Source organism: Phyllostomus discolor, chromosome 4 (assembly GCF_004126475.2).
Source record: "Phyllostomus discolor isolate MPI-MPIP mPhyDis1 chromosome 4, mPhyDis1.pri.v3, whole genome shotgun sequence".
Classification (NCBI taxonomy): Eukaryota; Metazoa; Chordata; class Mammalia; order Chiroptera; family Phyllostomidae; genus Phyllostomus; species Phyllostomus discolor.
In genome coordinates this window covers 63,344,583-63,364,625 of record NC_040906.2, presented here as the reverse complement: position 1 = coordinate 63,364,625, position 20,043 = coordinate 63,344,583, and the positions used below count along the sequence as shown (strand labels likewise).

The following is a 20,043-nucleotide window of genomic DNA, read 5'->3' as shown; positions in this document are numbered from 1 at the left end:
TGAAGAGGCATTCTGAGGTCATGGCTTTTAAGTTTTTCTTACTTGTGAACACAGAATGAAAACAAGTTGGTGAAGGGTAGGATGGGGCAGGAAAATAAAATGTTCCAGAACCAAAAGTTCTCACATGTACTGGTCACATTTTTGAGACAACATGTGGTGGAGTTATTATGGAAACCAATGAGGGACTTGGATTTACATACAGTTGTCCCAAGAAAGTTGGTGTGCCACGCCAGACCCATGCTGGGACCAATATCAGAGTGAGGGAAAGGTGCACACTGGTCAACAGTAAACAAGCTAGCCAATCTGGTCAGAGAGACAGGATGCCACAGCTTCGAGTGGCCCAATCTTCTTAGGGAAGTGCTGCTTCAAGAGCTGATCTATAGTATGAAAGGCCATGTCAAGGAGGACATTTTTTGAATTGGTAAGGGAGTTTGAATGCTAAGAGTAAAGTTCCGTTACTGATTTTAGAAGAAAACATAGGTTTTAAGGGAGGGTGTTATTCTAACTTGAAGCAGAACTGTTATGATTGCCCTATAATTGAATAGCAACTCATTATATATTTATTTAGTGACATCAATTTAAGAGTGATTATCCACACAGTACAAAGTATGGCTTCAACTTTACCTGCTTCCGATAAATCCATGGGATCTAACAGGAATACATATGTTGAGTAAGTAATTTTAATTTTTTAATTTATTTTGATCAGATTGATGTTCTTTGGATTTTCTATTAAATGTTTAGAAGATAGACCACTATAGTTATTTAAATTTCTTAAGTTTAGAGATGATATAGTTGAAATACAGCTCAGAATATAAAACAAAATAAATACAATGCAAAGTTTCTTCAACGACAGTTTTATTCCTTGGTTTTTGGGGGAATCTGACTCATCTAAGAAAGTGGGGCAATATGCCAATTATATCTCAATTATTTTAAAAGTAAAGCAAGCCCTGGCTGGTGTGGCTCAGTGGATAGAGCATCGGCTTGTGAACTGAAAGGTTGCTGGTTGGATTCCCAGTCAGGGCACATGCCTGTGTTGCAGGCCGGGTCCCCAGTTAGGGTAGTGTAAAAGGCAACTGATCAATATATATCCCACATCCATATTCTCTCCCTCTCTTTCTCCCTCCTTTCCTCTTTTCTCCAAAAATAAATAAATAAAATCTTTAAAAAGAAGTGAATAAAAAAAACATGCAAGATTAACTAACCTGCAGGAGTGAAGAAATTCAAAGTTCAGACTGGAGTTCAGTCTTTAATTCCAGGACCATGGACTGAAACATCTGAGAAATAATTAAAGGGGCCTCCCAGTGCCTAAGGGAGATTTAACTGTGTTGCAGCATAATATGAAGTGATTTCATATGCTTTGTGATAGACTTTACATAAAATTCACTTCTAAAATACCATGTATGTTATTCATCTCATGGGTGGGCATAAATCTGCCAAAGCGGTCTGCAAATTCAGCTCCAATTCTTGCCCCAGGTTCACAGAACATAATAGAACATTAATCTTCAGGAGGCTTAAGGAATTTTTGCCCATTCCTTCTGATTGGCTGAGCTGTATCCAATGGCTTGCTTAGAGCCTCCATCATGTTGGTGTTTCAGAAAATTTTCCACCTACTCATCCCAAAAAGAGCAGACTCCTACCACATTCATTGGTTCGGGGAAGCCTAGGAAGGAGAAAAGGAAAAATTATGATGATGAAGGTAATGGTAAAATGAAAAGACTTCTTCTTGGCCAGCACTTTTCTTTGGTCACCAGTTTCCAACACTGACCATGCTGTGTCGTGGTTTGCTGAAAGACTGTATTCCCAGCGCCTCTTTCGTCCCACATTTTAGAAAAGGGAAAGAAAATGCAAAACAAAGTTGGGGAGAAAAAGCGCATGCGATCTCTTTAGTAAAAATTCTATATTTTGGGAAGATTGAAGTATTGTAAAACAAAAAAATAGTATTGTTATTGCCAGATTCATACTGGATTGAATTTGGCATAATACTTTAAAGTGGTCTTTCCTTTGGTTAATGATAGAGTGATCATCTTAGAAGTGCTTTTTAAAAATTTTTCTAAAAATATATTTGATTGATTATGCTATTATAGCTGTCCCATTCCCCCCCTTTATTCTCCTCCACCCTGCACCCCCCTTCCCACCAGCATTCCCCGCTTAGTTCATTTCCATGGGTCATATGTATAACTTTTTGGTTTCTATACTTCTTATACTATTCTTAACCCCCCCTTGTCTATTTTGTACCTACTATTTATGCTTCTTATTCCCTGTGCCTTTTCCTCCATTCTCCCCCTCCCCCCTTCCTGCTGATAATCCTCCATATGATCTCCATTTCTGTGATTCTGTTCCTGTCCTAGTTGTTTGCTTAGTTTGTTTTTGTGGGTTTTTTTTTTTTTTAGGTTCAGTTGTTGATAGCTGTGTTTGTTGTCATTTTAATGTTCATAGTTTTGATCTCCTTTTTTTTTTCTTAGATAAGTCCCTTTAACATTTCACATAATAAGGGCTTGGTGGTGAAGAACTCCGTTAACTTGACCTTATCTGAGAAGCACTTTATCTGCTTTTCCATTCTAAATGATAGAGTAATCTTGGTTGGAGTTCCTTGCCTTTCACGACTTTGAATACTTCTTTCCAGCCCCTTTTTGCCTGCAAGGTTTCTTTGGAGAAATCAACTGATAGGTTTATGGGAACCCCTTTGTAGGTAATTCTCTCCTTTTCCTTTGCTGTCTTTAAGATTCTCTCTTTATCTTTAATCTTAGGTAATGCAATGATGATGTGCCTTGGTGTGTGCTTCATTGGGTCCAACTTCTTTGGGACTCTCTGAGCTTCCTGGACTTCCTAGAATTCTATTTCCTTTGCCAGATTGGGGAAGCTCCCCTTCCTTATTTGTCAAGTTTTCAATTTCTTGCTGCTGATCTTCTCCTTCTGGCACCCCTATGATTCAGATGTTGGAATGTTTAAAGCTATCTCAGAGGTTCCTAAGCCTCTCCTCATTTTTTTGAATTGCTTCTTCATTCTCTTCTGGTTTAATGTTTATTTTTTTCCTTTTGTTTCAAGTTGTTGATTTGAATCCTGGTTTCCTTCTCATCACTGTTGGTTCCCTGTACATTTTCCTTTATTTCACTTTTCATAAGCTTCACTTTTTTCTCTATTTTATGACCATACTCATCCATATCTATGAGCATCCTGATTACCAGTGTGTCAAACTCTGTATCTGATAGGTCGGCTATCTCTTCATTACTTAGCTGTATTTTTTCTGGAGATTTGATCTGTTCTTTCATTGGGGCCATATATGTATATATATACTTTTTTTTGTCTCAGTGGGCCTGTTACATAGTAAGGGGCGGGGCCTTAGGTATTCATCAGGGTGGGGCAGCCCATGTGACTGCATTCTGGTGCTGTATGTTGGAGAGGGGCATACGAAGGGAACAATGCTTCTTGCTCGGCTCTCGGCCAGCTTTCAGTCACTTCCCCTGCTACCAACAAGCAAATTGGGCCCTTCTAGTGCCGAATCCCAGGTAGGTGGATTTGTGTAAGGTCTAGAACCCTGTGGGTGTCTCCAACAAACTCTCCTGTCAGACTGGGAGTTTCTCCCACCACCACAACCCACACAGGTTTTTACTGCTAGAGATATTGAGGCTTTCTTTTTTCATGCTGGAAACCTGGGTTGCACTGTCTGCCTCACTCTCCAGTTGTTCCTCCTGGTTTATCTGCACTCAAATATGGGACTGCTGGTCCCCCAGCCACCACCTCACCCACCCCACTCCTCCAACCACTGCCTTGCTGGGAGTCTTCTCCACTCTGGATGCCCATCTCCACCCCTTCTACCAGTCTGGATGAATATTTTTTCTTTAACTTCTTGGTTGTCGGACTCCATTTAGTTCAATTTTCTGGCAGTTTTGTTTGTTTTTAAAATTTGTTGTTCTTATTTAGTTGTACAAGGAAGCACGGTGTATCTACCTATGCTTTCATGTTGGCCAGAAGTGTTAAAAGTGCTTTGAGGAACCCAGAGGGATAGAAATCTACAGACATGCCCTCTCCCCCACTTTCTGACCAAGGGATCATTAACTATTGAACAGATCATCAAGGAAAGCTAAAGAATGTCTCCTAAACTAATGAATTAACAGTAGTATTATAATTAATACAAGAGAATATAGTTAATGATTGGAGAATTTCTTTTTGAAGATACAAAGTTAGGGGGGTGAGATTATTCATTTCTAACTTCCTGAAGAGCTCCCCCTGCAACACTGCTGGTTTATTGCCCACAGTTTTTCTGACAAGGGAGTACTGGTAAATGTCTTCTTGCTCCTCACCAGGAGAAGAAAGGAGGGATCCTTTTGCTTTGAGGCTTTGAGTCTTGCTCTGAAGTAGTAAAGTTTATAACAACATGGAATACTTTATTTTTGATACCAGCTATGATCCATTAACTAATTAAGAATCTGTTACCCTAAATGTCTTTGAGGAAAAAATTAATAGTATTTGGTTCCACTTCTTGAACAGTTAAATTTAATTCAACAAATATAATTTGTTAAGACTTAGGGATTAAAAAAAAAGATATATGACAGCTTGCATGAGGAAATTCACAATTTTTCTGGGGAGACAGAAAATCAGCATGTGAAATCTTATCTCTCAGCCTAGGTGTGAAATAAATGCTTTAGGAACACAGTGGGAGATGGGAATTCATATGAACTGGGTAGGGAAGATGCTTGGGAAAGCCATCCTGGAGGAGGTGATATTTGAATTTGACCTTGAACAGTGAGTAGGACTCAGAACTGTGAAAAATGAAGGGAAAGGGGAAGGCTGTTCCAGGAACAGAGGCCTAAAGAGGTATTCTCAATTTTGATTGCCCACCAGATCGTCTGGGAAGACTTAAAACCTACTTTCAGAGTCTAAATTCATTGGGTCCTAGGCTCCAGTGTTTTTAAACTATTTTTTTAATGGTTGGAGGTCACTGGAAATATAGAAAAATACAAACTTTTTAAAAGATGTTTAGAGGTATTTACAGAGAAATGGAAGGAGCATAGAGCAAGGAAGTCAGATAGTTCTTGGCAAAGATGGCTTGATCCCTTGTGATATGGGGTAGATAATTTATTACTAACAATTAAAGTAGTACATAATCATTACTGTAATAATCAAAGACAGTTCACTGTTTTGCCTTATTTTACTGAGAGAGAGGAAGGATAGTAACTCAGCTAAGCTCATACATTCCTCTGGGCAATCTTGCAAGGCAGTTATTTTCACTATACCCATCACAGATAAGGAAACTGGGAGTGGAACCCAGGCAATCTGACTACCGATCCCAGTAGCTTATGTCACACAGCCTCTCATGAAGAGAAGAAAATGACCATGAGAGCTAGACAGAACTCAATAAAACAGACTGTTCTGTAATCTACTTGTTGTAAAATCTTGCTCATTTCTGAATTTTTGTAAGCCTTGGTTTCTTTATTTTTAAATTGGATTTGTTAGTATTGCTTACCTAATAGAATGGTTATGGGGTTAAATGATGTAATGTATTTATTATACATTTTTTATGGCAGTATGCAATCTTCATGCTTAAGGCTATGCCTAAGTGCATATCAAATATTAGCCAGTATTATTATTGGTGTTGGTTTTATTATAATATTATTATAATATTTGCTTCTTAAAAAATCATTTAATCCTAAATGAAGGTTCAGGTCCAGCATTTGGGTTAGTGGTTATCATAGGTATAGACTGATATCTTTTCTCTTTTGTGTGATTTCCATCTAAATTTCTTTATACCTTTTTCATATTATTTTCCCAGGAAAAGATTTGATCGTATTAACAATCCTTACCTGGATTCTATGGATGAAGACATTCTCTATCACTTGGATTTAGGAACAAAAACACACAACCTACCATAGATGTTTGGGGATGTGAAGGTAAAAAAGTATTTCTAACTTGAGGAAAAAACTCTTGTTTCATCTGCTGATATACCTTCTTATTTTCCCAACACAAACTTTACCCATTCAGTTAGCAAAATGTCAGAGGTTCCACTAGGAAATGAAGTCATCCTCATTCTCTGAAACAACTTAAAACTGTGTATGTCTTGAATAATCATTTCCACCCCAACAAGATATAAAGGTTCCCAAACTAAATCTAATTCATACATGATTATTTGACTGTTCTGGTTCCTAGAGATAAATACAATTTCATTGACAATACTGCTGGGTGCTGAGAACTTATTACAATTCAGTTCACTGTTTAACACCTGAATTTAGGGCAGAACTTCACTAACTCACATTTTATTATAGCATACCATAGCTCAACAAAATTAACAATGCTATCTTGAAAATAACTGCTATTCATTATTCCATATTATTAAGATTTCTGTTATTTCACAAGAAATATGAAAAGAAAATTCTTTATAGAATACTGCTAGGAAAATTGTACTTCTCTAGTATTTATTTTATCACATATATTTTAAATGATATATAAGATATATCTATATGATTACATATAATTAAAGTAGCTTATGTCCATTATTTAAAATTGAAAAATATTTTTAAAAACCCAATAATCATTAAAAATACAACTTAAAACCCCCTAAACATAGATATCTAATCATAGATATCAACCTATTTTCTTTTTTCTAATCCTTTCAATAAACAGATTTTTAAATAGTTAGAATTGTATAACTTTGTATCCTGAATTTTTCCTTAACTTGATGTCATTAACATTTTCCCAGTATTATGACATTTTCTTTGAAATAGATTGTTTAAGGATGTCAAGATGCATATTATATAGTCTATTTTCTACTTTTAGGGTAAAAGTATTTTCTATTATAAACACCACTGAAATGGGTATTTTCAGACCTGAAGATTTTTTTACATTTAAATCAACTTGCTTAGGCTGATTCACAGAAATACTCAAACGGAATAAACTTTTTAAAGAATTCTTATGTTCCAAAAGGCCTATGCTTATTCACAGCCCCACCAGAAGAGTGTCATGCAGCTTCCGCCCAACTTTTATTCACTTCTTTAGCAATTACAAGCACAAACAAACAAACAAGCTTTTATATCCATTGTCACACTTGATCTTTACATCAGCCCTTTTAGGTGGGGTTAGCAGATATTTATTTATTTCTTCCATGAACAAGGAAATTGAGTTCAGAGAAGGCAAGGGAGGTTAACAAGGTACAACATACAGTGGCAGAGCTAGGACTTGGACCAAGCTTTTCTTAGGTGGATTCTCGGAGTCACAGTAACTGAGAATAGTCCATTAATTGGGAGTGGGCATTGAAAAAAGGGGAGGAAGAGAAGGAGGTTAGAAGGAGAAGAAGGAGGAGATAGAGGAGGAGAAAGGGAAGAAAGAAAGAGACAGAGACGGAGGGGGAGAGAGATTGAGTGAAGGAAGTAAGGAAGGAGAAAGGGAGGGATAAAGAGAAGAAATAAATCGATGATGTTCATTAACAGTGTGAGGTAAATTGCTTCTGCTCCCTCTCATCTCTCCTAGAGCACAAGGTGGGAGGGTATGGGCTGATTTGACATGACCTGTTCCTTCCTTTCCCCAGGACCCTCCAGTCTGCAGGTCCTTGTCTTTTAGATAGAGGCCTGTCTCCATATTAGCTTCATCTTCTCAATGATGTTTCATTGATGTTTCTCCTCCCTGATGTTTCTGATGTTTATGCTCCAAGAGTCATTGAAAAAGGCTATCCTTGATACTCATTAACCAGACTTTACCTGAATTCAAATGTTAGGTCTGAGGTTCATGGCTCACAGTGATGTTCCCAGGACTTTCATTTGGGGATAACTCCAATTAATTAAAAGACTCATCATAGTAAACTAGAAAGACTCAGGATATGTTTTTAAGACAGAAAGTTTTCTATCATCTACATATCAAGTGTTTTCCATGTATTAGAATCTGTATTGGGCACATGTGCATGGTACATTATTTGAACCTCATAGCAACTAAGGTAGTTGTTATTATCCCCATCTTACAGATGAGGAAACTGAGGTTCACACACACACACACACGCTGCTATAACATATATCTGTACATATAAGTGTATTGTTATAAATATGTTATAGCAGTATATCTATATATAGGCACATGTACCTATACTTATCTATATTTATTATCTATCCTTCTATACCTATAATAGGCATAACACAGCATGTAAGTGAAAGATCTGGGATTAAACTTTAGGGTTTCTCTGATGAAAAAAGTAATGGCTTTTCTCTATTTGAAAGAAAAATGTACTAAATGTAGAGCACTACATTTTGGTACTGTAAGTGTTAGTTTCTGGGAAATCATTGGGATGGAAATCTTTGTTTTAGACATGAAAATAGTGAGACTCATATATATCTCTCATACTCACACAGATATACACACATGCAGAGTTGCCTCATCTTTGTTACAATTCCAGATATCAGGCCTTAACCTCTCCACCTGACTAAATTTTCATCAGCACTATTCTCACACTCTGCCATAACCACTATCCAACCTTATAAACCCATTATGTGCCTGGTGGGAACTCCTTCAGTAAATTCTCTTTTGAATAAAATGTCATGCTCTGGTTTAGAACCTGCTTTGTCCTAGTAGAAAGCAACTCTATTGAGTGGGCCATTTGGATGGATGGCAGGAAGAAGTGTGTGTGTGTGCAGAGTGGGTAATAGGCAATGTGATTCCAAATAACCAGAACTGGCTGTCTGACCTATACAAGCATTCTTTTAGAGGCAGCAGGTAAAGTCTGATTTATATTCACAGACGTTTTCTCAGAAACATGCCTTTCTCAGTCACATTCTTATCTTTGAATGAGAACGCGCTAGGTTCAATTTCTTGATTCCCTTTAATCCCAGGGCAGTAATCCTAGCTAAAAAGAGGGCATAAGATGTCATCACCTGAGAACTCAGCCTTGTCTTCACAGAGATGATCATTATTAACAGCATTATTTTCCAAGGGAAGGAGAACTCTGGATGTGTGAAATTTAAACGTTGAAGACTTTGACAATTATTCCTATTTTATTACTTACCATATTTTTAAAGGTTTTTTGCTAGCAGATACTGCAAAGTATCAGTGGCTTAGCATAACATAAGTCTATGTCTTATTTACACTGAGTAGAAGGTGGGTGTTTCCAGTTGATTGATGGGTGACTTTCCTCTAATTGGTGATTCAAGGACCCATGCTTCTTCCATCTTGGTGCCCTGTCACCTTTGAGGAGTGGCTTGCAAAGATTTTTTGAGTGTCAACACCTGTTCAGCAGACAGGAGAAGACAATCTACAGGATCACCAATGGGACATTTCCATGGGCTAGAACAGGAAGTGGCACCCATCACTTCTGTTCTCATTCTAGTGGCTGGGACTCAGGCATACAGACTTACGTAATTGGAGAGAAGGCTGAGAAGTTCAGTTTAGCCGTGTGCCCAGAAAGGAGAAACAGCTTTGGTGAACACAGCTAATCAGATTTTGTCATACTGACTGCAATGAATCAAGCAGTTAAAAAACATAGTGGAGGAGCATTAGACGTTATTTACTCAAACTGAACATTCAAATATGTCTTATAAAATTATTAACATATCCTCCAATTTCTCCCTAGAAATTTTAAGTAACATGAAAAAGCATTACCATATAACACTCTGTAACATGCATTTTACTTTTTTTTAAAGATTTTTATTTATTTATTTTTAGAGAGGGAAGGGAGAGAGATAGAGAGAGAGAGAGAAACATCAATGTGCAGTTGTTGGGGGTTATGGCCTGCAACCCAGGCATGTACCCTGGCTGGGAATCGAACCTGGGACACTTTGTTTCCCAGCCCAAGCTCCATCCACTGAGCTATGCCAGCCAGGGCCGCATTTTATTTTTTAAAAAATATTTTATTTATTTATTTTTAGACAGAGGAGAAGGGAGGGAGAAAGAGAGGGGGAGAAACATCAATGTGTGGTTGCCTCTCACACACCCACAGCTGGGGACCTGGCCCGAAGCCCACGCACGTGCCCTGACTGGGAATTGAACCAGCAACTCTTTGCTTCACAGGCTGGTGCTTAATCCACTGAATCATGTCAGCCAGGGCTGTAATATGCATTTTAAAATTGTTTATACTCCTTTGTAAATATACAACATACATAACTGCAATAGCACTGGGTTAAGACAAAACGGCAAAAGTAAGTCTTTTAAGACAGTAGGCAGATGTGAAAGTGAGTTAATTCTGGCAGTATACAGCAAAGTCCTTAACACACTTTTGCAGTACTCCAGACTCTTCCCCAGCGTACTTTTATCTTCTTTGATAAAGCCAGACAAATGATCATTTTGTTTAGGACATAAATCACAGTAAGTGTCACTTAAGGTCAGCGTTGCTTGGTGGTCCTCAGCCATATTTTACTTCTTATTAAAGCAGCCAGCCTTAAAATTGTGTCTAGCGGTGATATTTAGTGAGTCTGCTTTAAGAGTAAGGCTTCAAAAATGAAAAAGCTTCTGTCTATACCTATCATCTTTATGTCAGCAGAAACATTCAGAAATTCCTGTTGATTACAGCAATATCTAGAGTTCAAAGAATTCAAACTGTAAGCTGTTCTAACATCTGTTTTTGTTTTATGGTCAATATAAATAGTTGTAATTTACATTCACTGGCACCACACAATGAGATTATTTTCTAACTACTGTAGTCTGTAAAAAATCAAACCAAACAAAGCAAAACCCTCTTTGTACTTAGATCTTGAGCTAAGTCTTAATTGTCTATACCAACAGAGAGAAAAATTTCATAAGTAATCAATAATAATTTAAAAATTCACTTTAGACCATGGTCTTACTCTGTCTGCTACCCAGCCTGTACAGATAACTTCCAATGTAGTTCATTACCAACTTTAAGCCCCATCTGGGAAACTCTTCAGAAGCCACAGAAAAACAGTAATGGGGGTAGAAGAGAAGCAGAGGGGCTGGATAAAAGGATAATTATATCTCATAATTGAAAATGAGTGTCACACAGGAATTATTGCTAAGTGGGAACAGAATGCATCATGTAATCAGACCACTGAATAATCATAGTGAATTATTTGTGAGTGGGGGTGCTACTTTACATCCTCAGTTAGCAACTTCCTTAGACAGATACTCTTTCTGCCTGTGTGGGACCTCACTGGCAGCCCTTCTGACCCTCTGCCTATTGCTGCCCACATCAGTCAGGCACCACCAACTGCCTTTTCCTTATTGGATTTGAATAAACTTCATTTCTACTGAATTCTGCAATACAGAAACATGACACAAGCTCAAAAGCAGCACCAGAAAGTCGCTATATGAGCTGACAAATAGTATTGTAGTTACCATTTGCTGAGTGCTCAGAAGGTGCCTGGATTTGTGCAATGTCCTCTGCCATTGTCAATCCTGTTTTATCCTCACAGAACCACACGAAGGGTAGTTTGTTTTTCTACTTTGGCTGTGATGATCTGAGGCATGTAGAAACTGCATGTGTAACACTAGCAAGTTACTTAACCAATGATGGGGTTGGGGTGCAAAGCCAGATTTATCTCAAAGGGCAGGCCCTTAAACACTGTGTTGCCTTATCTCTGACCGAGCTTCTTCAGACATTTAGCTTAGCACCCCACGCCTTTCTGTGGGCTGTGCTTCCTCACATCTCTGATGTCTACTGCTGTTCATCCTCCCCACTGCCGACCCGGGTACTCACCAGGCTGGTTGCTCAACCATGCTCTTGTTGGCCATTCCGATCTTCTCTGACTCCCACCTCCCCCATCTCTGGGGCTGATGTACCCCGATGGGCTCTTGCACAAGAAACTCTCAGACAATTTTATGACCATAGTTCATTAGATTTTACATTCTTGACTGAAATGCCTATTGTAATTTCAGAGATGTTAAAATGTAAACAAAACAAAAACAAAATCAAATTTTTGGAGTTGATGAAGTACTGTAGTGAGATTTTGAGTCCACCATAAGGCTTGCTCCATGAGAACTTCTTCTGAATGAGAGGTTGGAAAAGTTTTGATTAACTTTTTGAAGCTTTAACTTAGCATAGCACATTTCACAATGACAACTTGTGATTGGGAATGTAGAATGACAAAACATATATAAGCCTCTTAGTTCTCCTTTTGTTCTCACATTACTTACATTTCATGTGCTCGGTATTTACATTCCAAGCATGTAGTTTGTTAATGCCCAACAATGAGCTGCTGATATCAGCTAAGAGCTGGTTGGTGTTCACTGTAACTAAACCTCAGCAAACACTGACTGGACCAAAAGCAACACTCACTTTGATTTTGTGATGATCTTTTTCTTTACTAATGAAGTACATCGAACTTTGTGTCTGGCTGCCTTCTTTACAGGTTAATGATGCAAATTAGTGAACTCATGAGCATAACCCATAATATCTACACATACTCTTAAGTAAATTAATGAAAAATAAAATAAAAACATTGATGTTGAAAGCTAACCTTTGGTTTTTATCACAGTCATTAAAGCAGGTAAATGTTTATTTTTATTCACAGTTTGTCTGTGTGGGTGGGAGCTCCAACAGAATGAAAGCGTTTGCACTGTTTATGCATAAGGAGCTCCAATTGCAGGAAAGTGGGGAAGATGTAAGAGACATCTGTGCTGGGATGGACAGATACTGTATGTATAAAACCAGCTCCGTGCTGGCCATCAGTGTAAGTACCCCACGACTGCGCTCTGGGAGTCATCACGAGCTCTCAGAAAGAGAAAGAACTTCTGAAGACAGGAGTTCTTTGCCCCTCTTGCTTTGCCTTCTCACACAATTAAATTAAGTCTCCAGGTGTGACATTCATCGTAGGAAAAAGTCCCAGGGGCAGAACATAGCATTCGGTGTCCCTTTAGTTTATTAGTTACCACTTAGCTACTCAACTTAGGAGAAAAAACCCTCAAAGCATACTTCCTTTCTTTAGTTTGTAACTGATTAAGCCACCAGTAATTTTCTCCCCTCCATCCCTTTTCCAGCTTTGGGAATGTTGAACTTTAAGTAAACAGGGGCTAATTTTTAAGACTGCCAAAGGCTGCCATTTAACACTACAATAAGCTCACTGAAAAGCTGGAAATGCATTTTCCACAGAGCTCCTGTGAACTGCTCTTCTGTATTTAGAATATGTTAACAGCTATGGTCATGCACAGTACCCTAAGACAAAATGAAGTGGAATAGTTTGTGATTTTAGGAAATACATAGACCACTTCCCTCTTGGACTCGGGGTCGCATACACAGAGGAAAGTGGGTGTGCGTATGCACCGAGCTTGCCTTTCTAAGTTTGTCTCTGCCACAGGGCTCTACTCTAAAATGATAGCCCTTATCTATCACATATCTGGACACTGCAGTCCTCACAGAGGGCAGAGCCAGTCACACTAGGGAATGAGGAAGAATCTTCTGCAGAGGTGTGACTGTTCTAAGGAGCTGAATTGTATGTGGCTACTGCACCCAGGGAAGAGCCACTAGTCATCAGTACTCTAAGTACCTGATGAAAGAAGGATAGTGATCATGGCTGGAAGCCTGGAGCACAGGAGAGAAAATTATGCAACACCAGTGAGGCAGCTAAGTGGATCTCTGGTCTGCGTCAAGAATGCCTGAAACTTGCTTTGGGCTCAAATGGGAGAATCCATTCATTTACTCATCTGTTCATAGAGTATCTACATTAAGAGGAAACTGAATATTGTTTGATGTAGGCAAATTTTGTCTCATTAACTTTTTTTGACATTTAGACCACAACTGTCACTTTTTCTTGTGCAAAAATGAGTAAGGACACAAAAGTAAGGTTTATAAAAATGTGAAATTATCGTAAACAAGCAGTAAAACTTAACAGTAAGATACAAAAAACAGCAGTAAATGGATTTGGCTCTTTGTTAGGGAAAAAGAGCTGAAATAAATATGATGCCCAGAGGTCAGCCAATTAGAAATGGGCCTCACTGGGCAGACAGAGGATTTCCAATTTGGGCCCCTTATTTGAAAATTCTTCCTCTCCAGCAGTTGGGGTGTGTGTGTGTGTGTGTGTGTGCGCACACACATGTGCATGCACACGCATGAGGGAAAGAATGTTAGCAGAAACATGCAAGCCCATTTGTCATTTTATTACCATGTAATATATAATAAGTGATAATTATAGATCTATCAAATATCTGACTTAGAAGTAACCTAATAGATAAAACAGTGGTTCATTCTCTTAATTTGCAGTTGAGGGTGGAGGGGCTGGAACGGGAGTAGGGGGGAGAAAACTGTACTTGAACAATGATTGAAATAAAAAAAAAATTGCAGTTGAGCAAATGAAATTTAGAGAGTTTACTCATTAGTGGCAGAGTCAGTGCCAAAGCCCAGATTTGTTCATCTTGGACATACAAAGTGATTCAGGTTTGATTCATGTCTCTGGGAGACTTCCAAAGCATTTGGAAATCAGGACATATTAAATGGAAACCAAAAATGGGAACCCTAGAGCTTCAAACTTTTTATAGTTTAATATTTTTGAAGGTGAGAGGGAGGGAACCCAGGAGAGAACATCATGGTCATGGCTGCAGTGATTTTCCAGATGTGTTAATGAGAGAATTGGTGGCAGTCATCACCTAATCACCAGGATGTCCCTGGTGATTTTCTGCATGCAAACTTTGTGCCCAAGAGTAGAAATGGAGAACACATTTGAGTCTCCAATGTTATCATGTTAGGAATGAAATAGCCACTTATTCTGAACTCAGCTCCAGCTACTACAAATTCCAGCATGGAGGATCTTTCTGGAGAGTTCTTAGAACATATGACCACCAGGAGTTGCTAAACCCTTAACTCACATTGACCCCTCTTCTGGTGACATTGATTTTGCCATTCCAAATGCTGAGGAAAACCAGGATTATGGCAACTTAACCTCACCTGCACATTCACCATCCACTTTGAACTGTTACATGTGGATGTAACCCATGTCTCCACTCTCGCATCTTTCAGAGCTCCTCAGAATTGGCAGCACATGAACAAGGGCACCTGACAGCAATGACATGGGTTTACTATTTCGTTTCGTATGGTGGGAAGGGCTGATTTACATGACAGCCAAATTTATATTTCCTGGAAATCAAGTCAATCTTGGAAAAAAGCTCTACTTCAAAGGCTCACTGTCAAGAGCCCAGGGGTGGGGGATGAAAAGTAGCTGTGCCCCGACAACCCAGTGCACTGTGCCGTTGCCTGCTTCTGTGCTTGATGGTAAGGGCTGAGCTCAGTTAAACTGGCAGGGAGATGCCTCGCTCTGATCCTCACAGATGGACACATCTATCAGCATGTCATGTAGGCGTCAGCTAGAGCTGACTTATGGTTTCCTCAGCTTTGGCAAAATCATAATGATTATGTAAATGTATCTGAGGGCTGTTAACTTGTAATGAAGGAAGAAACTGTGTCCTGTGCATGTGTCAGTTTGTGTAATGACTTTCTCTTTTCTCTCGACAGCATGGTATGGGGATTCCCTCCATGTTTATCATGCTTCATGAACTTATCAAATTACTGTACCATGCCCAGTGCTATGAAGTTACCATCATCAGAATTGGTACATCGGGGGGAATAGGTGAGATGCTTGATGTCTATTAACTCCTAGTCATTGTCCCATACAAAGTAGCTGCCAAAATATATCAACATACTCAGAGCCCAGCAGAAAACCTGATGGTCTAAAAAGTGTGAGGAGTCTAGGCTTGAAGACATTGAAAGAAATTGAAATTTAAAGAAATTAAAAAATATATCACCTTTTCATCTTCCTTTCTTTTCTCCATGAAAATCTGGAGTGAAAGATCCTACCACCTATTGCCCAGGTAAACTTAGATGTTCTAAAGAGAAAACGAGTTGCTAGGAAATATGTTTTGAGGATAAGAGTAAGTTTTGAGGATTACATTAAATTTTGAGATGTAAGAATTTATAAATGACAGAAATAAGTGCTTTCAATTACTAATAATTGCCTTGTCAGCTAATTAAGCAGACCTCAAAGCTTTTAGGAAAACATTGCTTTAAGCTCATGTTGATGACTACAGCTCTTTCGTTGGTTGTGTCTTTTCCTCATCAACACAGCAGAACAGACCAAGCTGGACCTTCAGGGAAGGGCTAGCTGATGCTTCCCAAGATTTTCCCAAAGCTTCCCTTCTCCCTGGTTCCTGGGTGGTCAGGGGCCTTGCTTATATTTCCATATTGAGCTGAGGTCAAGGTAGAAGGAAGCCTTCTTTTTCAATCTTTTCATCAGGAGCAGATTTTGTGAGGGAGTGATTGTACTTTGTCTCCAAATGCAAAAACAGACAGAGCATTGTAACTGGAAGAGTTTGGTTGACAGAGTGACAGGACTGAATAGGAACTATAAAACGGCTGAGATTTTTCTTAGAACTATACATTTTTGGAGCTGGAATGGACCTTCAGAAATCCTGAAACTAAAATACTAGAGAAGTGACTTGTCCAGTATCACAGAGCTACATGATTCACTAGAAACAGATGTGTTTGAAAAGATTAGGCCCTTTCCAAAGCTGTGGTACAGGAATAACGCCCACCCAAGGCTCTCACAGATGAGATGGAAAAAAAAAAAAAAAAGACATCTGTGGATGTCCATCCAGAAAGAGAATGTTAGCAATCATTGTTAGATTTGGCATCCTCCTGGATACCCTCTTTTTGGCCTTGGAAAGACTGTAACTAACACATCTAAATATTGGGAAGACATCATTTTGATGCCCACATTTTCAGCTTTCTTCTCAATCATTTTCTTATTCTTAGGACATAAGGGATAATTCAAGGGGCCACTTGTTTGACTTATTTAAATAGTATCTGACCCACCAAAGCTCTGTCATCAGAGCCCACCTTGGGTTGCTATGTGGATTCCCTAAATTAACCCCACGTTAATCAATATTGGAATTTATAAAAACCCAGACTGATATGGCTATGCTCTGTAAAAGGCCCAATAGTAAATATTTAAGGCTTTGTAGGTCATACAGTTTCTATTGCAACTTCTCACCTCTACAGTATGGAAGCAGCCATAGGTATGTAATGAGTGCATGTGGCTGTGATCCAATAAAACTTTCCTTACAAAAGCAGTCTGAAGTTGGCCCATTAATTGTAGTTTGCAGATGTCTGCTCTGTGGCACCTCTATGGAAGTGTTTGCTCATTCAACAAATTCTTATTGAGTATAATGTAATAGGCATAATGCTAGACCTGGGGAGACAACAGTAAAGATGCTCCTGCATTTATAGAGCTTATGTTTGTTTAATCAGAGCAATAGGCAAACACATGAATAATGGTACAAAATAAGATGAATGTTAGAACAGTATAGGGCACTGTCATTATATGTTCCCTTATTTTGGCTCTAAACAGAAATCAAAATGGGTCAAACACTCAGTCAAAACCTGGGCCTGGAGAAATTTAATGTAACCTAACTGTGTTGTTTTTTTATTTTTTTCCTCCTCCATGGATTCAGACCTTTTGAAGGAAGTGACTTATGCCTACTCCTGAAGAATGAGTTAGTGTTAGTCTGATGAGAAGTTGGGGGGGAGGACAAAAGAGCATTCCAGGCAGGGAGAATAACCTTGGCAGAAGATGGTTTCTCAAGTCCCTGTGACTTGACTTACTAAGTCCCATGAGCAAGCCGGACTGTAGCACTAGAAGGTCAGCCAAGTGGCCTAATTTACATGGGGCTGGAGAGGGGAGGAGGGATGGATATAAGAATCAGAAGGAAGGGAGGATAGAGATGCAGAGAAATTACAGTGATCAAGGAGTTGCAGAGAAGATTAGCAATCAAGTAGTCACATCACTTTGTGAAAGCCACTTGCTGGCAGGCTCATTTAGTTTATTCCTGACCTAATTCATTCAAATTTGAGCCCGAAGGCCAATACTAATTTGCATGTCCAAGAGTCATGTTTTTTCTTAGAATCTAAACCCCACCACATTGTAAATGTGAATCTGGAAAGACAGCAAATGTAAATGCCTGTTCTGAATGTTATTATTTAATTGCACTTGGAAAAAATAATTTAAAGGATGAAAAGAAGGAGAATCATCAGCAACTAGCATTAATTAACATTTGGCAGAATAGATTACATACTATGTGTCAAAAGTAACCACTTATTTATTTCCGCCCTACAGGGATTGCACCAGGGTCTGTCATAATAACAGATATAGCTGTAGACTCCTTCTTTAAGCCCAGATTTGAACAGGTAATCTTGGACAACATTGTCACCTGAAATACTGAACTTGACAAGGAACTGGCTGAGGAACTATTCAACTGCAGCAAAGAAATTCCAACTTCCCCGCTCTCACTGGATACACAATGTGTACCTATGATTTTTATGAAGGCGAGAAGAATGCATAACTTCTAAAAGCAATTCTGTTATTCAAGCCCATAATTTATGTTAAAAACTTCACTTTAGAAAATTAATAATTAGAAATTAAAAAGGAACTGAAACAGCCTTTTTAACTTTCAAAAGCATAGGAACATAAGGACATAATAAGTAGCAGAGAAACACTTATAGTGAATATATGTGGAAAGGGGGTTCAATCCTCCAAGAACAGTTGAACATTAACATGCAATTAATGATGTTAGCAAAATCTTATTTCCGTTTATGCCTTTAGTTTCAACTGATGACTCTTGGAGAAGGTGAATAGGATAATTCTATGTTTCTGCCATTTTGAGGTACAATTCTGTACCTCAAAAGGGATCTGGTACTCTGGAAAGAGTGGAACCCAGAAAATGGGGAAATATATTTGGGGGAGGAATTCTGAAGGGATGGATGATATCAGAGTGGTCCTTTTCATCTCAGCAATGATTGAAGTATTCTCAAATCAGGCTGAGGGACAACTGGAGGTGACTGTTAAGTACGTTTTACAACAGGTGTGAGGGGCCAGGAGAAAAAAAGTGTCAAGGGCAGGCCCTGCTCATTTCAGAAAAAAAGATTCTAACCAGGGTTGGTACCATTCCTTGGAGGGCATTCTAGAAATATTGTAACATGGTTGTGTTGTAGTATGTTCATCAAACTACATATTTCATTTTAAATCAATTTTTCCCTTTAGATCAAACTTAGGTTATTATATTTTAAAAATTGTGAATCTTTATGGCAAACTTTATTTTTCTTTTTTAAAATTATATTTTATTAATTATGCCATTACAGTTGTCCCAATCTTTCTTCCTTTGCTCTCCTCCACCCAGCACTCCCCCAATTCCCTTAGGCAATCCTCACTCCATGTCCATGTCCATGGGTATGCACGTAAGTTCATTGGCTACTCCATTTCCTACACTGTACTTTACATCTCTTTGGCTGTTCTGTAACTACCTATTTGTACTTCTTCCCTTCACCTTTTTTTCCATTCCCCCCACCTCCTTCCCATCTGGTAACCATCAAAATGTTTTCTACATCTTCAATTCTTTTTCCATTCTGCTTGTTTGTTTACTTTGTTTTTTAGATGTAGTTGTTGACAGATATGTATTTGTTGCCATTTTATGGGTCATATTTTTTATTTTCTTTTTCTTCTTAAAGAAGACCCTTTAACCTTTTATATAATGCTGGTTTGGTGATAATATACAACTTTAGTTTTTTCTTATTTGGGAAGTTCTTCATCTGTTCTTTGATTCTAAATGATATATTTGCTGGGTAGAATATTCTTGGTTGTAGGTCCTTGCTTTCCATAACTTTGAATATTTCTTGCTAATCCCTTCTAGCCTGCAAAGTTTTTTTTTTTTTTAGAAATTGTCTGACAGCCTTATGGAGGTTCCCTTGTAGGTTACTAACTGCTTTTCTCTTCTGCTTTTAAGATTATCTTTTTGTCTTTAACCTTTGGCATTTTAATTATGCTGTGTTTTGGGATGGGCCTCTTTGGGTTCAACTTGTCTGGGACTCTCTGTACTTCCTGGACTTGTATATCTATTTCATTCACCAAGTTAGGGAAGTTTTCTTTCATTATTTTTTTCAAATATGTTTCCAATTTCTTGTTCTCTCTCTTCTCTTTCTAGCACCCCCATGATGCGAATGTTGGTATGCTTGAAGTTGTCACAGAGGCTCCTTACATTATCCTCATTTTTAAGATAGTTTTTTCTTCTTCCTGTTCTGATTGGTTGTTTTTTGCTTCCTTATATTCCAAATTTCTGAGTTGATTTTCAGCTTCATCCACT

The 20,043-nt window shown here is 38.4% G+C and overlaps 1 protein-coding gene across 1 annotated transcript in view; it reads left to right on the top strand.

Moving 5' to 3' along the window:
- Positions 1–547: 547 nt before the first annotated feature.
- Positions 548–20,043, top strand: part of UPP2 (uridine phosphorylase 2) — a 33,016-nt gene continuing 13,520 nt past the window's right edge. Inside the window, 6 exon segments of the mRNA XM_028510857.2 lie at positions 548–670; positions 5,771–5,888; positions 12,438–12,596; positions 15,368–15,482; positions 18,024–18,179; positions 18,182–18,232. Of these exon segments, the coding sequence (XP_028366658.2) occupies positions 609–670; positions 5,771–5,888; positions 12,438–12,596; positions 15,368–15,482; positions 18,024–18,179; positions 18,182–18,232 (661 nt within the window). The 5' untranslated portion in view covers positions 548–608.